General features: G+C 39.4%; 2 protein-coding genes across 8 annotated transcripts in view; both read left to right on the top strand.

The window, feature by feature from the left end:
• The first annotated feature begins 7,211 nt into the window (after nucleotides 1-7,211).
• On the top strand, nucleotides 7,212-7,601 carry LOC135703216 (histone H3-like). The gene has a single exon (XM_065224338.1). It carries the CDS (start codon nucleotides 7,212-7,214, stop codon nucleotides 7,599-7,601), a length of 390 nt encoding a protein of 129 aa, XP_065080410.1.
• A 12,698-nt stretch (nucleotides 7,602-20,299) lies between these two features.
• The window catches only part of CadN (Cadherin-N), a 478,164-nt gene continuing 477,657 nt past the window's right edge, over nucleotides 20,300-20,806 (top strand). For all 7 annotated transcript variants that reach the window (XM_065224397.1, XM_065224398.1, XM_065224396.1 and 4 more), the window contains exon 1: nucleotides 20,300-20,756. In XM_065224397.1, the coding sequence (XP_065080469.1) occupies nucleotides 20,398-20,756 (359 nt within the window). In that variant the 5' untranslated portion in view covers nucleotides 20,300-20,397. The remainder of the gene's footprint in view (nucleotides 20,757-20,806) is intronic.

Genomic DNA, 20,806 nt, shown 5'->3' with positions numbered 1-20,806 from the left:
TTATTAAATGCGGAGTGACGAACTCAAGCATAAATGAAAATTTTGAAATTCTTCGGCTGAACACAAAATCCCGATTTATGAGAATTTACCCCCTTTACATATCGTTGGACATTTGTCTTCCATGGTATACTCCAAACCGTGCTCACTTCACCAACTACAGTTCCTCAGTTGAATATGATTTGTCCATGAAACAAGCAACTCATGCGATATCAGATCGACTCATGCGATATCGACCTATTATTATCCCACTTATCTTGACACGCAAATGACGTGTTGGTAAAGTACCAACACGTCTCAATGGAACTCTAACACTTTCCACAAACTTCAGGAACCTTGTTCGGTTTTTATGCTGGGCAGTAATCAACTTCAGAATGGGGCTGATTTCCAACATGCTCGCAAACCATCTTCATCTCTTCAGATCGTCTCAGTTCGATTGCGGCTCACCGGTCGATGAAACCTGGTAGGTACTGATCTTATTTCCTTTCAAAAATAAGGGAGCAGCCTTTGTATGGGTTTCCTCACATTGCTCAATCCCAGGCAATGAGAAAGCGGACTCTCTGGCAAAGGCGAATTGTGAACCGATTGGGAAACTGGAAATCTTGGACGGTGATTACTTTTAATTATTCCTAATGTTTCTCCGAGAGGATGGTAGAGGCTTGAACGTAAGTCGTGACTTCATTCGCGTTATGAGTGAACTTTTATCCAACCACTACTCGCTAGATGCGCATCTCCTCGTAGAAATATCTGTCGGTGTGAAAATGGCTACGATGACATCCATCACGCAGTTTTGCAATGTAAAAGAGCGCCTTTTGAATACCCTTGAGGTCCAAGGAAGCGACGTATTGGGAACTCGTGACTTTGCTATATGCAGTCGATTTATGTGTTTCTTCAAATGTCTGGTATAAGAATTTAACGCATTTGATTTTGACAACGTTATAGTGCAGGTGACAACTCGTTGATAAATCAACGATACCCCATTTCCATGCTTCTCCTCTGATCCTACCCTCAACAATGTTACCCTTTTTAACATAGAGGAAACCGCGAGTAATCGGTCCACCTCTACTGGACGTAGTATTAAGCTATTCTTGTAAATCTATAAACAATTAAATATTGGCTTGGTAAAGCTAACGCAATTGAGCCTTACAAATAAATGAACTGGAAGGAGTACAATTTTTTAGAATAATTTTAGTTTTATGGACATTTTCAAGGCTAGGTTTGCTATTATATCATTTAATTTCAGGACTATTTTGGGATTTTCAGAACATTTTGGTTAATTCAAGGCCATTTTGGTATAGCGTCAGTTTATACAGTTTTGTTCATTTTGTCTTTTTGGGGACATTTTTTTGTTTATCAGATTATTAAGTATTAAATATTATGAAAGTTGCCGTTTAAAAGATCGTCAAAAACGTTGACAGGCAATTTTAGTGATATTAAGGTAATTTTTGCGTTTTTTAAACTATTCTAGGCCATTTTAGTGCTTAAAGTCATTTAGGTAATAAATAAGAAAGCTTAGCAACTATGTGGTTCCCATAAATAATATTCTCAGAGCTGAGAAAAAATCAATTATTTACAATAATTATAAGCAGTAATCAAGAATTCACGTGTATAGAGATAGTAAATATCTACATTAGACTGATGCAAAATTTGACTTTTTCGCTCCACAGTGCTTAAATGGTTTCAAATCGGGTCCTGATTAGCCTCCCAAAGTTACAACTCATTTGGTTAGAAACAGACTTCGCACAAGCCATTTGAAGTTTACATGTAAATTACTATGGGAAATCTCAACTTTTTGTTCATTGCCTTCTAGTCTTTTTTCATATTGAGCTGCGAAACAGTTCGATAGCCAAAATTTTCCTAGCTACAACTTTGCTGAAGATCGTTTCTATGTAAAACGAGACAGGAAAAAGTTATTAATTATTTAAGAGATCGGTAAACTTATGACATGATCAAGCAGCTGCCTTTTAGGCAACACTGTATTTTGCAGTGTGACATAGTTGCCAAGATTTTGGTGTCCTATTCAACGCCCCAGAAACACCAATGTTGCCTGCTGAGCAGTTGATTGAGCATGATCATAAGACATCAGTGCATTGAACCATTGATAACTTTCGATCCTTGCATTTAATCAAAAAGTAGTCTTCGGCAAAGTTGTAGCTGGGAAAATTTCCTACAAGTACAGTTGAAATCTTTTGAAGCAGACCGATATGGTGAATTATTAGATAGACATGAACAAAAATCTTGGTTTACCATAGTAATTCCCATACAAACTTCAAATGGTTTGTGCCATCTCAGTTTCTCACCAAAGGGGTTCAAATTTTGAGAGGTTAGTCAGGATCCGATTTGGAATCGTTTAAGTATTGTGGAGCGAAAAAGTCAAATTTTGCATCAGTCTAATCTACATACATTCTTTGAAACTTTTATTTTCAAATTTGTTTATTGAATTATTGTAAAATCAATGAACCAGCTCATTCCCATACACTTTACTTTCTACTTTCCTACAAAGGCAGTAAGCTACTTTGTCTCTCACACAATTCTTTCTCTCTCACACGTGCTCTATTCCTCACCATGCCATGTATTTTGATGACACACGATTTGTGATTCCCTCTCACAGACCTCAGAATAGAGTACTTGGCACTGAACATGTTGTTAGGTAGCCTTATTTATGCATGTATTTAAATGCACGTCCAAAGTCCTTCCTTTTAAGCATACTCGACACAAAATATACTTCATAAGCCCCAGTTTTTTGAGCTGAGTATGCTTGAAAGGAGGGACTTCGGATGTACATTTTAATGCATATATAGAAGCGATGTGTTTTGCAGTGTCATGTTTTGAAGTCTGTGAAAAGGATTTCTAGGATTTTTTTCCCTGATTTGTTTTCCGTCGATCTTGTTTTCCGTTCTGAGTACCAATACTACCGACACCAGGGAGGCAGCTCCCACACCTGGACCCTACCTACCGACCCATCATCTCATGAACCGGGGACTTTACTTTCCTTACTTTCCGAAGGAAGGCGTGATCAGAGATTTTATACCTCAGACGGTGCCGACTGGGAATAAACCCAGGTCTTTTGGGGTGATAGAAAATCACGCTTACCAATACACCACCGTCGCCGCTAATTCGAGGATTGTTGACTGCACTGTTTTCTGTTAACAACTACCGGAAAGAAGTTTATGTGTAATTTCCTACAGATGTCGCCACAAACAACAGTAGTGACATCTGATGGCTACTTAGCACAGAAACTATTTACATCGGTACATTGTGACGCCATTGTGGGTGTTGAGTGTTGAGTGTTAAGTTTTAGTGAGGCTTTTAAGTGGGCATTTAGGTCATATTTTTTGTTTTAACCCTCTCCTTCCCATGGTAGCACAGATGAGCCCGAACATTTCGGTCCATCTCACGTTTGTCCATCTACCATTCAATAGTCAGTAATAATAATTAAACTTCTTTGTGCGCTTATTATTTTTGTCTATATGTATTCTTGAGAATGCAACTGAGAGATTATTGAAGAACAATAAAAGTGATTATAGAACATTTTCAGCTCAAAACGCAAACCGGTTGGACATGATTGTTTCCGATTTAAATAAACCTTTGCTGATATGTTGGTTTCTACCCTTGGTCACATTTTTCATTTATATGTATTGTAGCACGCCCAAAATCGTCCAGTGACGATTGGCGATCTACTCCCCAATGAAAGGATTAATCCACACAAAAAAAACACCAGGGACTACCGTTTCGCATCCGATTTTGTTAAACGAACGGCTTATGCGCCACCTCTAATAAGGACCGATCGTTAATTTTCAATTTGCCCGACATGAGACCTTACTACAAGTAGGCCCCAACTTCACCCGCTCTAGTCTCATAGATCTCATCACACCCGAACGAACAACATCTCAAACTCTACCCTAAGCATACGGCAAGTAAAGTTCTCCTTCAAAGCTTTCAGTTATCATCATTGAAAGTTTCCGCTATCCACGCTAGAAAGCGACACCGTCACGAAAGGGGACTGCCTTCATACAGAAGTGCACAAGACTGCATCGATGCCAATTTTAAAACAGCACGCGCAAAAGGAAAACTTTCAGGGAACTATTCACCATGAATCATTATTATCAGTGAATAGGAAATCTAATAAGCGATATATTCAAGATTCAAAATGGTTTAATTTTAATTATTCTAAATTCTATTTGGTTTTCCCTATCTACTGTGCGTTTCTAACTCTGTTCGGTCCGGACCATTGTCAACAAAAAACAAAAGCGCTTGCAAATAGCCCACAGGCAAGTCGATGACATCAAATTAAATTGGAGCGATCATCGAGGACAACAATTATCGGTCGCCGGTCACTTGTGCACAAGGACAAAAGGAAAAAAGCTCTTTGGTACTTGCAGGCCTGGTTTTTGCTTACGGTGACTCAACGTGGTGAATTTCGGCGATCCGAAAGCTCGGTGGTGAGGTGATGAGGTGGTGGTGATATCGAGTTTACTACTCACTGCTGCGCGCGTTCCCGCTGCTAGTGCTGTACTAAGCCATCCAGAGTTGCGACCTATCACAATCACGATCGTCAAACAGCTGATGGTAGTAACGCTTAGTACATTTCTATCGAAGTACTCTCCATGACCATCCATCCAAGTTGACGAAAGAAGTAAAAAGCAACTGGTGAATGTTGTCTTCGGTGTTGATCCATCACCGATCTGGTCATTCCCGACAATCACGACACTCGCTCGTTTTGAAGCAGTTGCTGCTTTGCTTGCTTATTTGAGTGTATTGGTGAGTGAGCCCAACAGCTTGCGTTTAATTTTGCCAGCTTTGATTGTAAAGGCCGGCGCACAATAGATACGTTTTCAGGTTTTTTGACAGTTAGCCCATGTATTATCTGTCAAAAAATCCGAAAACGTATGCATTGTGCGCCGGCCTTAACTCACACAGTCACGCGTGCCGAACTGAACTTGGAATGCGTAGGCATTGTTTTCATTTTATTCTGTCGTTTCCCTTTTTCCTATCATCGTACTGCAGAAGTCTTCACTGTTTTCATTATGATTTACATCATCAGCAGCGATTGTTACGTTTTGCCTGTGAGCAGCGACCATTACTGGTGATTGTTGTTTGCCATGGCTCTACCTCTCACTGTTTGAATAAACGTTCTGCCGTTTTACTTTTTATTACAAAACACCAATGATCGATTCGTTGTTATTCCAATCTATTCACATTACAAATAAAGCGATTAACGAATCTTGAATGTGTTGAGGTTTGAGATTAAACTCATTATGTTCTACTCAGTAAGCAAAAATGGACGCTCTAAGACCACCAAGCCCCCCCGTTGTTATTGCAACTATTCAAAACCGACCCCGACGGTGACGTTGATGACGATATTAAGTTTCACAAAACACACTATAAACAAGCGATGCTACTTTTGGTCTTCTTAATATGATAGCACCAGGGATTTATTCAAGAATAAGTCTCTACGACCAATGATCTTTTGAACCTGGAGAAAAAAGCTACGAAAAAGCGCTTATGCCTTCATTAAATTCTAGATTTATGCAACGTCCGTTGTTTCGATGTGCCACTTAGTTTTTTCTACCGAGCTCGCCTGTGCAAATCTCGGCAAAAAAGGTTTTAATGAGATCTCAGCAAACATTTCATTTGTTTGCTCAGATTCAGCTAAGCATTATCTGAGACTCAGCAATCAAATGTCACGTTTGTAGAGATTTCAGTGAAACTTATTTGTGCCGTAATTTGCACAGCCGAGCTTGGTAGAAAAAACTAAGTGTGTTTCACATTTTTGGGCTACCGTGCCCCTTACTTCACAAAGTACACTACGACTGCGACGCGACGATTTTACCAGCGTACAAATATTGCACATCTCTTAAGCTATCTCGACTGAACTCTATTGCCTTTTTTAAATTGCTTCGAAGACATTCAGAAAAGATACAGCTTGTTTGGTTTGTTATGGGCTAGTCATCATGAAGGAAGGCTTCAGTTAATATTAGAAATAAATTAATCAGAACTTGTAAAGTAAATATGACAAAAATATATTAATTTTAATCAAACCTTGCTGCGTGACGAAATACAGCAAACAAATTTTTAAAATAATAATTGATTAAAAAGAGATGTCCATGATCACTAAAACACAATTCATATTACAAAGTAAAATTGAAATTTATATATGATAAAAAAGTTGGAAGGGTTGTATACTAGATACGACCGCAGGGTTGGCGTTGGATAACGTCTGTTATGTGTTGTACCTAATTGTGTATATTATATTTTAGGAATATTCCTTAATAACTCTTTTGCGATATCTTTCCCCAAAGCGCGTTCGGACAACTCAGGCGTTTTCATTAATTTCTTCTCTCGATTCCGGAAGTGCACGACGTATCTGAAACTACCACACCAAAATGTATGCAGAATATTGTCGGTACTGAATTAGTAGCGGTAACCAGCAGGACCTACGTTGATTTAAGCTTAACACCCGCAGATTGATGAACGCTCCATCACATCACTTCAACCTTTCACATTCTGGCAAGAAAGTCAATTCTAAAACAACTTTTAAATTTATATGGTGGCCCTGAAAAGGGCCGGTTTTTTGTTCTGAGTCGATGATACTAAATTAACCCCCGAATCCGTACAGAGTACGTCCCTGCCGCTTCAGAGTGTAAACGACATCCATGGCGGTGACAGTCTTACTTCGGTGTAAGTAACGGCGTCACGAATAACGTTTTCCAGAAATACCTTCAGCACTCCTCTGGTTTCTTCGTAGATGAGACCGGATATTCTCTTCACTCCACCACGACGAGCCAAACGACGGATTGCGGGTTTAGTGATGCCCTGGATGTTGTCGCGCAACACTTTTCGATGACGCTTGGCTCCTCCTTTGCCAAGGCCTTTTCCTCCCTTGCCGCGTTTTAAGAGATGAACTAGCCTATGGCTAAAAATCTCTATAATAAAGGAAAAAAAAAAAAAAAAAAAAACCTTGCCGCGTCCAGTCATTTTCTAATATGGTAAAAGTATCGTCGATGGAGGTTGAAACGAAAGTGATCCAAAACTCCAAATTTTGGCTCTTTTATACCTACTCGAGGGTTAAATTCTTTTTGTTAGTTGTTGTGTTCTTGTTCTTTCATCATTTCTGATTGGTTGAACACAGCAAACGCATGGAATGAGAATGGAATTGATTTTTTTTTATTCCACAGTGTGCTCTCATTGAATATACATCACAACCAACGAAAATGGCTCGCACTAAGCAGACCGCTCGCAAGTCTACTGGAGGGAAGGCTCCTCGCAAGCAGTTGGCAACGAAGGCCGCTCGCAAGAGAGCTCCAGCCACCGGAGGTGTAAAGAAGCCCCATCGCTACCGGCCAGGCACCGTCGCCTTGCGTGAGATCCGTCGCTATCAGAAATCCACCGAACTGCTGATCCGAAAGTTGCCTTTCCAACGTCTGGTCCGTGAAATTGCCCAGGACTTCAAGACCGATCTGCGCTTCCAGAGCTCAGCTGTTATGGCTCTGCAGGAAGCTAGCGAGGCCTATCTGGTCGGTCTGTTCGAGGATACCAATCTGTGTGCCATCCACGCCAAGCGTGTCACTATCATGCCGAAGGAAGTGTCGGAAAGGCATTAGAAAATTAATCGTTAAACTCTTTCTTGATAATGTTGTGGCCACCAAACGTTAATTTTTTTTAATAACTTTCTCACCACATGACCGTTTCGCACACAAACCCTTCACTCTTAGATGAAAATATTTGCTTGTTTTCGGATAATTCCACAACAGTTGCAGTGCAATGCAGCAAACAGCAAGCGAAACATAGTCCCCTAGGCAAATTAAGCTGCTCATGCTAAAGGTAACTTTTCGCCATGCTCATTTGCCAGCCATCCAACTGTTTAAACAAGATGAGGAAACATTCTCAGCAATGCGAGCGAAGGAAATAATTGAGTAACATAGTAATTGCTTTTACTTTTTCCATCATTAACTGTGGAAAACTTCTATACTGGAAAACAACTTCCAGGTGGGTGGTGGTAGTGGGCTCTCCAATGTATAGACTGCCGGAAGTGCTCCTACTCTACTCCCACAGATGCACACGATCTAATGAGAAAAGTTTAAGGCGAAGTGAAAAGTTGGACTTTGTAATGCGATTTAAGGTGTCCCATCGGATCGAAGGATTGATGGGAAAATGGTTCAATCGTAAGTATTTTCCCAGATGGATTATCTGATATGATATAATGAAAATTAAGACCCATATAGCTTTGAAAGTCATCAATCTAATGCCAAAGTTTGTCGTTTCCAAATTCGTCGCTCGACATTTCCTGAACAAATGATGAACGTTCCAAAATTCCCACAAGCGGTTTTTTCTCCTTTGGTACAACGCACCTGTACAATAAATTCAGTCATGTTCCGCTTCTTTCACACTTGACTGGCCTCTGCCACTTGAATTATTTTTTTTTCTCGGCCGTACAACACTTTAGTCGCACCTCCACAATAGCTATTTCGGCCGAAAAAAAAAACGAAATACATAGTGTTACTGAATGTTCCTACAAATCATTCTCGAGTTACACTCTCCAACGCTGCCCGCGACTAATAATTATAGCGCCGGGCAGCGTGATTCAGAGTTTTAATTCCTTTTTTTTTTTTCGTTTGTCCGTACCGTTCTTCATTCAAACCGTCCCAGACTACCCGCGTCGTCGTCGTCGTCGTCGTTGTTATCTGCGGTGATAGATCTAATTTCATTAATGTTCCTACCTTGCGCGTACGCTCTTTCTGTTCTTTCTCCCATCAGCTCTGTTCCAGCTCGACCGGATCTGGGATGTCCCGGGTCTCCCTTCCTCTCCACCAGGTGGAGCACCCAACTTTTGCTTCTGATGCTCTTTTTTCACGCCAATTTTTTGTTCCCACCAACCAACTGCAAGTTTCACAACAACAACTTGGAGTGCCTTGTGGAGTGCCTTCCATGTGTCTCTATCCGCTAGCACTTTGACGTAGGGGTAGGTAACTTTTATCATCGCTGTATCGCTAATTTAATTTCCCCGATAGGGATCTCGAACATACTCGTCGGTGTGTTTGTGTGTGGCACCGGGGCTGGGTGAATCCACTTTGGTACGGATTTTCTGTATTTCCAGATAAGCAGATAGTAAATAGAGATGATAGTACGCCCGTTATACTCAAACCGGGCAATTTAGCAGGTTGCTTCTAGTTGCATGACAGACAACGATCATCAGCTGGAGGCAGTCAGTGTTTGTTTGAGTGTTGAACAAACCATGTAAATTACTATGTAGCAACATGAACATTGTTTTCTACATAAATTGTTTTTTTTTTTTTCTACTGTAGATCGTAAACTGTTTTAGAAAATAAAATGGAGAGATTTATGAAAAACCTAAACCACATAGGCAAATAATAAAACCACCCTTCAATGCAGGATAAATGTATCATCTATTTGAAATGTTAAATATCCTTAAGTGCCGCCGCTATTACCGAACACGAGCGTGTCGAAGGGAGTGTATTATTATGATTCGGAAATTTCGGCCGTACTGCGTTTTTTGGCACTCACTCGTACTGGTATTTTCTATTAGTGTGCCCGGAACGATAGGCAGTACAACTCCCCCGGGAAAGCACGGGGAAAAAGCGGCAAGAGCTAAGCCCCAGATGACACGCATGCAATTAAATGCTAATCGTCAGGCCCACCACCACCACGAGCGACTCTTGTTCTGGGCAGAGACTCGACTCTTTGCCATCCAGTCAAGCGAAGCCCGTCAACCGGCGGCGGCGACGGTGGCGTAGTGGGTGGTGGGTGGTGGATGTTTTGGCTGGATGGCTGTCTGCTTGCAACAGCTGCTGCTGCTGGTGAGCACACAATGACAAGCGGTGGAGGCGGGAAAATGGAACCATTTTCTCTAACCGTGTTCGCGGAAGGAGGTGCCTGTGGGTGATGGAACGAAGCATAAAATTTGATTGACCGGTTTTTGTTCCCAGAGCGTAAAGGTTAGAACGACTGGGCGGCGGCGGCGGCGACGGTGACTACCCGGAGGTTAAAAGGCAATTTTCCACTTGAAATCCCGAGACGAGCGTTTTGTCAGTTTGTGATTGCCAGTGGCGGTGGTGTTGGCGGATGGTTCCGAAGTTGTGAAGTATGTTATGCTAATGATAAGTGAATAAGTGCGTTTGATTGTGTCAGAATGATGTGTACATCAGAGTTCAAAAAATAATGCTTGTGAACATGTTGGCCAGAAATCTGGAGGTGATTCAAACTTGAAAGACCCTTCAACTGCGACACGAGAGGAACGCCAGAATCAACAAAGCGAACCTTCAAGCAACTTGTTCTTAGCAGAGGGACGACAACAACTGCAAACTCCACAAAGTGATGCTCGAGCTGCTCGGGATGCGGGCAAATGCCACTTGAAAGTGCATAAAATTTTGCTTCCTTCAATGGGTTGGTTGCTGGTGCTGTTTGCTCTCCAGTTGCTCCTGTTGAGTGGACAAGGAAATTCGGTTCTCAGTGGCAAGAAAACTGTTGTTAGCTACTGGATGCCTTCTAGTTGGTCGGCGGTCGAGGTGCCTTTCTTGTGCTATTGACATTTTTGCTCGCTTTTCATGAGAGTGCAAAAGCTTGTGGAATTTTTCAAGTGGTGAAAATTCTGTTTCTACTTGGCTGCAAATGGAAGGATTATCATGCAAATTTTGTACTACCGTCTCTCCACTTCTAGCTTGAAAGAACTAGGCACTGTTCTTCAGTCCTGAGCTGAAGTAGAGCTTTTCTACAGGTGACCATTTGTTGTGAGAAAAATAATTGATGAAATCATGGTTACAGAATGTAGTTATTTTAGCCCCTTGAATTGATTACAATACAGATGGTATGTGTGTTGGGAAATGCTCATAATATTTGATTATCCACCGGCTTGTGCCTTCCATCCGGGAAATTGGATCAGAAACCAACATCTCAATCAGAAATCTCGTCTTATATTTAAAAGCGGTGTACCTTACGGTAAGCCATTTGAAAATATTGTATCAAATGTGTAGAAAGCCAAGTACCTCAAAATGGTGAAATAGTTCAAACTCGGAACTCGTTGTGCCCCTAATCTAAATCACATTTTTGTCTTGTTTTTGCAATATTTTCGGTAATTTTTAACAGATTATTGATATTTTTTACTATTTAAGAAAGGGTATTAATTCTCCCTTTTATGCATGAATGGTTAACTCAATTATAGTTAAAACAGCAAAAAAAGGTTATCTTCCCCTTATGGTGAAAGTTAATGCTTTTCCGTTGATACTGAATCCACACCCGTTCAAACCACACCCAAATTCGAAATACACCAATACCAACAAGCATTGAACATTAGAAAAATGGGAAGTATTGAAATTTTGAACATGTATAATTATAATAATTCTACTACTGAAATGACAACTTCTATTCCACGATTCCAAGTTCAGGGTACTTCTACTAATGCTCAGGGAAGTCTTGCCGTAGTTCAGGGAAGGCCTGATGAAGTTCAGGGAAGCCCTGCCGAAAAACCTTCCGAAGTTCAGGAAAGTCCTCCGAAGCTCAGGGAAGCCTTGCCGAAGTTCAGAGAAGTTTTGCTGAAGTTCAGGGAAGTTCTGTAGAAATTCAGAGAAGGTCTGTTGAAGTTCAGGGAAGTTCTGCCGATGTTCAGGGAAGTTTTTCCAAACTATAGGGAAGTCGTACCAATGTTCAGAGAACTCCTGCCGAAGTTCAGAGAAGTTCTACAGAAGTTCAGGGAAGTCCTGCTGAAGTTCAGGTAAGTCCTGCCGAAGTTCACAGAAGTTCTGCCGAAGTTCAGGGAAGTTCTACCGAAGTTCAGGGAAGGGCTGCTGAAGTTCAGGGAAGTCCTGCCGAAGTTCTGCCAAAGTGCAGGGAAGTTCTGCCGAAGCTCAGGGAAGCGCTGCTGAAGTTCAGGGAAGTCCTTTCACTTAAATTCTCGTAAATCAGGGAAGTCCTGATGAAGTTCAGAGAAGTTCTGCCGAAGTTCAGGGAAGGCCTGCCGAACCTCAGGGTAGTCCTGCCGTAGTTCAGGGAAGGCCTGTCAAAGTTCAGAAAGCTCCTGCTGAAGTTCAGCGAAGTCCTGCCGAAGTTCAGTGCAATGAAATAACCGGGAATATGAACCTCAAAATATGTTTGTCAACTATTTGTATAAAGAGCGAGAGAAGGATTAGTAATTTCCATTTAAACCCATGTATTGTACTAATACTCGACTGAAAAAAACACCGCAACTTATCGAGTATATTTGAACCTAGGTACATTTTCACTTAGAAGCTACCAAAGTAACCAAAAGTTCTGATAAAAGGCTATTTGAGGCTTAAGCAGCTTGGTTGAAGGTGGTCTATAGAATTCTAGGCAGCCTCATTTTTAAGCCGTTATAAGAGCTTGAAAGTTCCGGTAACATAATTGAAGAGCATTCTAAGCAGCTTCTGGCGGAACTTTAAATAAGATAAAAAAAAAGTTTTTTGACCTCTACACCAATTTTATATTTAAGTTCGCACTTTTATTAAAGCCAATTCGAAAGTCAGGTCTTTTTGAAAGTTATTTCTAAATCCAGGTAAGAACGTGCATTAATTTATCATCATTAGTAGCAGTATTTGAGCTGTTTGAAGAATTAAACCCAGTCCTTCTGCGTGAGAGCCCCAACACTAACCGCTACGCCATCTGAGATATGTTAAAGTGAGCTGTTGTCCCGCCTACTGGTGGAGTTTTCAGTGCCAGCTAACTGACTTCAATACAAAATACAACATCTTGATGAATTTTAAATTGGTGTTTGCCTGCATGGTATTCCAACACACTTGTGGCCCAGTGATAAACGTTCATAGATCGCATGCCGAATACACGGGTTCGAATCCAGGAAATTACACCATATTTATTATTTTTAATGTTTGGATATGATGCACTGCATAAATATAAGGCTCACGATGATCATTTCATATTTACGGACATGAAATTTTGTTACTAATAAAGACTTGTGCGGATTGTTAGGAACTTTGTGGAGGCCATGTTTCCAGCCTTGCCTGAAGTTCCTAAGAAGTTCTTAGGGATGCTTTTTGGAACTTTTTCTGAACTTCATGCAGCTAAGAGTACGCATCGGAACTTTTTGGAGCCAGAATTTCTTCGTGTGCTTTCTATAGCTGAACTATATGGAAGTTGAAATTTCTGTCAGAACTACACTGCCTATAATCGCATTTCAGTCCCATATGGATTTTCGTCAATTTTGAGATAACAACGCTATCAACTATCAATTGGCATCTACTATCATGTTATGTAATACAACTTTGGACTTTGGACAATGAAAAATGTGAAAACAACAACAAGTCCGTTTGTCCCATCAAGCAAAATTATCGCATTTCAGTCCCATCCTGAACTTCAGTCGTCCATAATTCAAGTTCAAGTTTTGCTTTTCGCCAATTTAACAAACCATGCAAGCTCCATTGCAACAGATTGTAACTTGAATAAATGATCAATAAATTTACTATGATTTTTCAAATATTTACATGGAAATTGCACTTCGTATCGACCTTCTTTATGAAACTTTGCGCAATTGTTTGTTGTGTGTTTGCTAAACTTGGACCATTTTCGATATTGTAAGATTATCATAATGGCGTCCTTGAAAATTTCATAAAATTGTAGTACCGAAATGGCATTTATGAACGAAGTAATGGAACTGGGTTGTAAGCGGAATGCTTCAATTAAAACAGCAGTTTACTTAAATCTTTGAGTTTTTAGTTAGGTAGGTTCCGATTTTGCACATTGTAGATTAATTGTTATACCTGTGATCTTGACATTTTTAGCTAGGGAATGAGTACTTAAGGGGGTTAGATTTTGATAAGTTCTTTAGTGGCAATGACACTGGTGAAGACTGCACATTGGAGTCGAAATACGTATCTGTCATGGATACTAAAATTAATTAAGTGGAATTAAATGGAATACAACCTTTTTTGCTGGTTTATTTAAAAAATAAACATGATATTTTTTAAAAGTAAAAATTTGACAAACATGTAAAATCCCAAATATCTCATAAAGTCATTGCCCGATTTTTTATCTTCTTCTATAAAAAGATTAAAAAAAAAAAACGAAACTTTTGGAATGTTTAAGACCGTGGGCACTTGAAAACTGACAAACATTGTAGAACATGAACTTTTGGTATTTCTTTTTAACTTTATGCTCAGGGCTGGTAGTGCTGATGCGATTAATAGTCGTGACTTTAATGACTAAAATTACGGAAATAGTGACCAAATAGTGACTTGTAAATACTTATAAGTAACCATTTATATGCTAACTTAAATGCGGTTTGATATTGAAATAAACTTTTTATGTCATGAAACTTAAAATCAAATTTAATAAATTCCTCTAATTTAATCGAATCTCACAACGTGTGTGTGTGTGTGAAAATCATTTGAAGTGATTTGAATAATTTACTTTTGCTTACGTTATACATGATGACTAGCAAATAGTAATTCCCATTTTTTTATTAGTTTGATTCTGCGTTCGAAATGTTTAAAATTTTGATATATCTAGGCAGATAACTTTGATAATTTGCTAAAAACTTTTCACAGAATTTCTTCAGAATGATCTCAAGATCTGTTTTAGAATAATTCCCCTTCTTTTAAAATTAGAGGCAAATAAGCTTTTACAAAAATAATATTGCAGTCTTGAAATTCTTTGCAGAAAAATCAACCAAAGTCTTGGAAATAGATTATTTTCGTAGTATGAAATGCTGAACATCAAATATCAGAATTAAAGTGGACATTTTATACGATAGATGAGGAGATGAAAGTAAAGAGTTGATAGTTCCGTTATAGTAAGACAGTGTGAAATTTGTGTATAGAACGTAGAAAGTGACAAAAGAAAATTTTTAGGAAGGTACGAATCAAGTAGAGCATCTCCTTTACCAAGCTCATCCATTAATGAGGGATGGTGAGGGGTGTTTCCCCCTGCCACCACTGGCAAAAGGGATGATCGCTGTGCGAAAACAGTTCTATCGATTGTTTCACACTCTAGTCGCCATCTGACGTAAACAACTTCCCGATTCGTACCTTCCTCAATATTGTGCTTGCTCGCTTTCTATTTTGTATATACAATTTTCTCACTGCCGTTCTATATCGGAGCTATAAACTCTATAATTTAACCTCCTCATCTATCGTATAAAATCTGCACTTTAAGTCTAATATTTGACGTTAAGCATCTTCGACTATGTAAATCGTTAAATTCACGCATGAAGTAATAGCACATGATTAGTTAAAGTATATTATTTTCGATTTTTTATTGATTATTTTACGAACTTCCTGAAGGCTCTTTCCATAGATCCATTTTAACTTTATTGGAATCCTCCTTACAATTTCTATGCAATTAATGTCAGAAATTTCATAAATTTCTGCTTAGAATAATTTTGGACTTCTCCCCTACATTCAATTGGAAATTCAATTCGTATTCGTATTCGTAAACAAAAATCCATCAATATTTTGAACTCTTTAGAATTCTCCTGGAAGTATCTTCAGAAATCACCCCAGAATTCTTTTAGAACTATCCGCAGAGACCATCTTTGGAGTTCACGGGATTCTCATGGAATTTTCATCAGAGCTCCCTTAAGCAAAATTTCCGAACTAATTTTGAATTCTTATTAGAATTGGACCCAGAATCCTCATCCAATCATCATAGAATTCTTCTCAGAACTCTCGTTAAAATGCACTCTCAATTATATTGGAATTGTTTCGGAGCTTAATTTTGCGTCTCTAATAATTTAAACAATAATCAAACGCGACGCTCGTATGTTTTAAGCCAAATTTAACTATATAGATAAACCTGGCTTAAGATTTAAGCGGAGATGAAGAAATCGGTCCTCAGAGCACTTAATTTTACATGAGACTTTCGTAGGCTGTACTTTGGTATTCATCTCTGATATATCTTGGTGTCAATCCTTTAAAATTCTCTTAAAATTTACTTTGGATTTTTTAAAAAACTTTTGAAAATCTATCACAGACAAATACCTTTGGAAAGTTTCCTAGGTTTACAATTCATCTTCTGGGAAAGCAGGTATATTTTCCCAGATTTTCAATCGAAATTGAAGGCATTTCCCGAAAGTTTTTCTGGTGTTCTAAAGTTTTGAGTTTCACTGGGCATTCTGGTTAAAATTTTCAATTTTTTAGCAGATATGTATATTTTGTTAAAACTACTATAGACTTTCTTAGTGCCAAGTACTCAATTTCAAAATTTTGTTGGTATTTTTAAATTTCACTCTATTAGGGTAGTGAAAAAGTGACTGGGACTATTTTTAAGGGAATAGTGACTTTAGTGACTTTTTGGTGTAAAAAGTGACTTTTTGGTGTAAAAAGTGACTTTTTACTGACTGGCTACTACCTGCTACCAGCCCTGTAAGTTAGAAGACTTTTTTGTTTGTTTTTACACAGGAAATGTTTCAAAATACCTCAAGCATTGTTTTATGAGCATAAATTACACTGAAATACGTTTTCACAAAAATTTTGTCGGTAGTTCATATACTACGATTTTTGTCAATTTTTAGTGTTTTAAACATTCCAAAAGTTTGCGTGAATATGATTAATAAATAAAACAAAATATTCTATGATTAGTGATTGTGATTACTGAATAAACCTTAATTTATAATGATCAATGATTAAAAACTAACGTGCAACTTTCGGGTTTAGGGACAAAGGTCGAAAAAATATCGAAGGTAAGTTAAAAGGTCGAAAATCAGAAGGACAAAGGTTGAAAGTACTAAATGTCAAAAGTTCGAATGAACATAATGAACGCCCTAATTCCAGCTCTATTAAGATATTTCAGATGATCCTGATAAATGGCAAATCATCCCACTTATAAGTATGTAAATTACCTGAAAAGCCCGTTAATTTCGATGACAAATCGGGAAAAACGCCTTTTTTCTAAGTAAAAAAAAAAAAAGATTCTAGAAAGACATTGGAATATATTCAAGGAACTTGGACTGAGAGGTATTTTAAAAATTGTGTCACTTTGGAGTATTGTTAAGAGTAATTGTTTGATAATTCCAATGGAATTTGGTGGAATATTTAAAGAAAATTATTTGTGTAACACCAATGTAGTTCAGGGAACAATTATATGGTAGTTCTAGGGAGAACTCTATGAGAGTCTTCAGTTGGATTTCCAGGAGAGTTCTCAGTATAATTTTAGGTAGTTTTGGTGATCATTCCATGATGATTGTGCGGAAGATTCAAGGTACAATTTAAATGAGCATTCCTAATAAGTTCTGATATCCTCTTCCAGGAGGAAATTACGAGAAGAACTCAAAGTTGGTAAATTACTTTCAAAATAATTCTGGTGCAAATTCTAAACAAATTCCAAGAATAATTCCTAGTGAATTTTTAAGGGTTAGTTCGAAAGTAATTCCAAGAAGAATAACAAGGAAATCGAATTTTGTTCGGTCTGAGAAGAGCCTCAAGGGAATTTGGAGGATAATTCCTAAGAGAATTCTGAGAATTATTACTAGAGAATTCTGAGAGGAATCACAAGTAATTTTTTAAATACTTTGGCACATAATTCCTAGATCATTATTTCAATATTTTTCTTAGATGAATTTTAAATAGAATAATGGAAGGAAACTTCAGGAATTCGTGGGAGGATCATTAAAAAATCGATAAAATCTCCAATAACCTATCCGAGCGATAATCCGATAATCCGAGAAATCATAAGAGCAGTGATGAATGATTATTCATTGATTAGTTTATTTCCAATGAATATGATTTATTAATAATAATAAAATTAGGTGAGGAATATGATCAAGATTATTGATTTGTGATTAATCTTCTTAGTGATTATGATTAATCATTCATTTTTATCATTAATCATTAAAGGGTGGAACGAGCAAACAATAGTCGCACAGAATTAAGTGTAGAAAAATAATGTTAATAAAATATGCATCTGTTGTATGTCGTTCTGGCAGCTTACTCTCACATGAAGTCCTGATATTGTTAAGTAGTTCACAATATGCTTTGCCAAATATGAAGTCACGGACTTACTGTATTGTTAAAGTAGTTAGTTTTTAGCTACAACTATAACGTTGTTGGTTTCATACAATTTTCACGTAAATTTACCGCAATAACATGGTGCGAGATCAGGTGAATACAGCTTAGGGAATAAGTGGCTTCTAATAAAAGGTAATACATATTTTTTCCAACACTGTTGTTGTTGTTGTTGTAGTGGTAAGCGTGATTGTTTCTCTCCCCAAAAGGCCTGGGTTCAATCCCAGTCGGCGCCGCCGTGATTTTCTGAGGCATAAAATCTCTGATCCGGGGGTCCTGGTCCATGAGTTAATTGTTGGTCTATAGGGTAAGATCCTGGTGTTGGAGCTGCCTCCCTGGTGTCGGTAGCATTGGTACTGAGTATGGAAAACAAGATCGATGGAAAACAAATCAAGGAAAAAAACCTTCTGCTGATGATGCCGTCGCAAACTTACTTTCAATCTGTTCAGCAATTGGCAAAGACACTTCTTCCCAGAGTGTATGGTTTAGTGGTAATTGGTTTTCTGGCTCCAACACCCACTCACATTTCGTATTTAGTGTGCAACAAATGATCCAACCCCTCAAGTCAGGAGACGATGACTTCCCAGCATGTTGTCCACCTTGTTTGTCTTCGTTGGATTCGAGCAGCAGAGTTGACACTTGATTTACACAATTTCAGGAAGCATCCAGCAGACTGCAGATTGATTTGATGCCTTCGATAATGACAGTCTCTCGTCGTGCCTTGATTGGTTACGGTTGTTGGTACGACCCATAGTGAATGTGGTCAGGCAATGTGGTTTTTGGAATGCCATCAGAAGGCACGTATAGGAATCTTCTCATTTGCTGCAAAACGTGCATCTGAGCAACAAGGCTTAATTGAAAGTCAATTGGATGACAATTTATGTCCGCAACTTAGGGTCGGTGCATAATTGATTCTCGAGATAGGTCCCGGGGATCAGCTCTTAATTCGATACCGTTCCGATGACGAGTAGGTTGAATTATTCTGTTCGTTTATTCAAGTAGGTTCTAATGAGATCCAAGGCTTCAGGAGGCTCCTGTAAGAGTGGAGGTCAAAGATGGTTTCGCTCGACTTGGTTGCACAGATTTGAAGTTATTTGTAAAAGCTTTCACAGCAGTACCGCGTCACGACTGCCATCAGAAATCGAGCGAAATAGTAGAAGAAGCAGAATGAAAGCAATCATTTAGCTCGGCATTCAAGCTTGAAAGAGCGCGAGCAACGCCACCAGCAGCGTAAGTACATTTCACGAATCGTGCAAGTAAGACCATGAGCTGCAATCAGGACATCTTTTTTCCTGATGGTGTGCTCTGTAAAATAGGGTTACTATCTTTACATTAGGGATCTCTAGTAGTCTTCTTCTTGGAAGAAAACTTACATATAAGTTAACAGTAACAGTTTAACTTTGGAGGAAAATCAAAAGTGTACAGTGCAATCAAAAATGGCGCCATCACTAGAGCGTTTTGCCATTCTGGTGACCGTATTTCCAAACATCATCTTCTGAAATCCAAAACTATAAAAGACCTGAATTCTTCGACTTGCTCTATCTCCCCTACTAGTCACCGGCAACATTATCCAGCAATGTCAAGCGGAAGAGGAAATGCTTTATATCTGGGAAATGCCATCCGGTATAGTGGGAAAGTGTGTCACAGGAAGATAAACAGAGAAGAATGTGCTTGCACCAAATGCACCACTCGAAGCGTGATGAACCACCCAACCACCTTCCCTTTTGCAAAATCCAAGAGGACCATTCTAGGTACCTACTTTATGGTGGTGCAGCTCGCGCGAAATGGTCGGACAAGATCCAATATCTTTCACCATGACTCTCCCCCGCGTGCAGAGTGCCTTCGTTCTTCGACTAACGAGCTTGTTACGTGAGCCGGTCCGGTCCGCTTTCTTTCGCTAGCGAATAGGGCAAATAATACGACTGAGTGTGTCTCGGTATCTAACTTCCTAAGCGAAGCGTGCTGGTCCTCACCTCACGTCAACCAACATTGTATGCCCATCCTTTTTACGATTCCCTTGAGCCCAAACACACTTCGCCCGTGAAGTGGAGGGATCACGTTTAAGTCTTTAACGTGTGCCACCAGCGAAAAAAAATGAAGCCATCAAGCTTCTGTTTCAGCAAATGTTACTCCCTCGGAGCTAAATTGTATACGGAATGAACCCATTAAAGCACGTTAATTGATTATTTCTCTAGTACTCATACCAGGCTTTCTTGTTTTCTCTTTTCATGCCTTCGCCACCCGTTGGATCCTTACGCAGATGTAAAATGTAAGTTAATTAACATTTGTTTTCAGCAGAACATACCTGTAATGACGATTTCCCTCTTTCCTTCCAGATACCGACAACCAGCGAGTGATCATCCACGTGAAGGACATTAACGATGAGCCGCCGTACTTTATCAATCGTCCGCTACCGATGCAGGCCGTCGTTCAGTTGAATGCACCTCCAAACACTCCCGTCTTTACCCTGCAAGCTCGGGATCCGGATACGGATCACAAAATCCATTACTTCATCGTACGGGATCGAACGGGAGGCCGGTTCGAAGTGGACGAACGGTCCGGTGTTGTAAGGACCCGCGGGACCGATCTGTTCCAGCTCGATATGGAATACGTGCTGTACGTTAAGGCGGAAGATCAGAACGGACGGGTCGATGATCGTCGCTACCAGAGCACGCCGGAGGAGCGACTGTCGATCGTCGGTGGCAAACGGGCACCGCAATTTTACATGCCCAGCTACGAGGCGGAGATTCCGGAGAATCAGAAAAAGGATTCAGAGTAAGTTTGCCGCGCTGCTGTTTCTCAGCATAGGGACGGTGGTTAATTTG

The sequence above is a fragment of the Ochlerotatus camptorhynchus genome, unplaced genomic scaffold (genome assembly GCF_037179485.1).
Source record: "Ochlerotatus camptorhynchus isolate MF236.1 unplaced genomic scaffold, CSIRO-AGI_Acam_v1.1 ptg000211l, whole genome shotgun sequence".
NCBI lineage: Eukaryota > Metazoa > Arthropoda > Insecta > Diptera > Culicidae > Ochlerotatus > Ochlerotatus camptorhynchus.
Note: the sequence above shows the minus strand (reverse complement) of the source record. Positions and strands in the feature narration are given on the sequence as shown.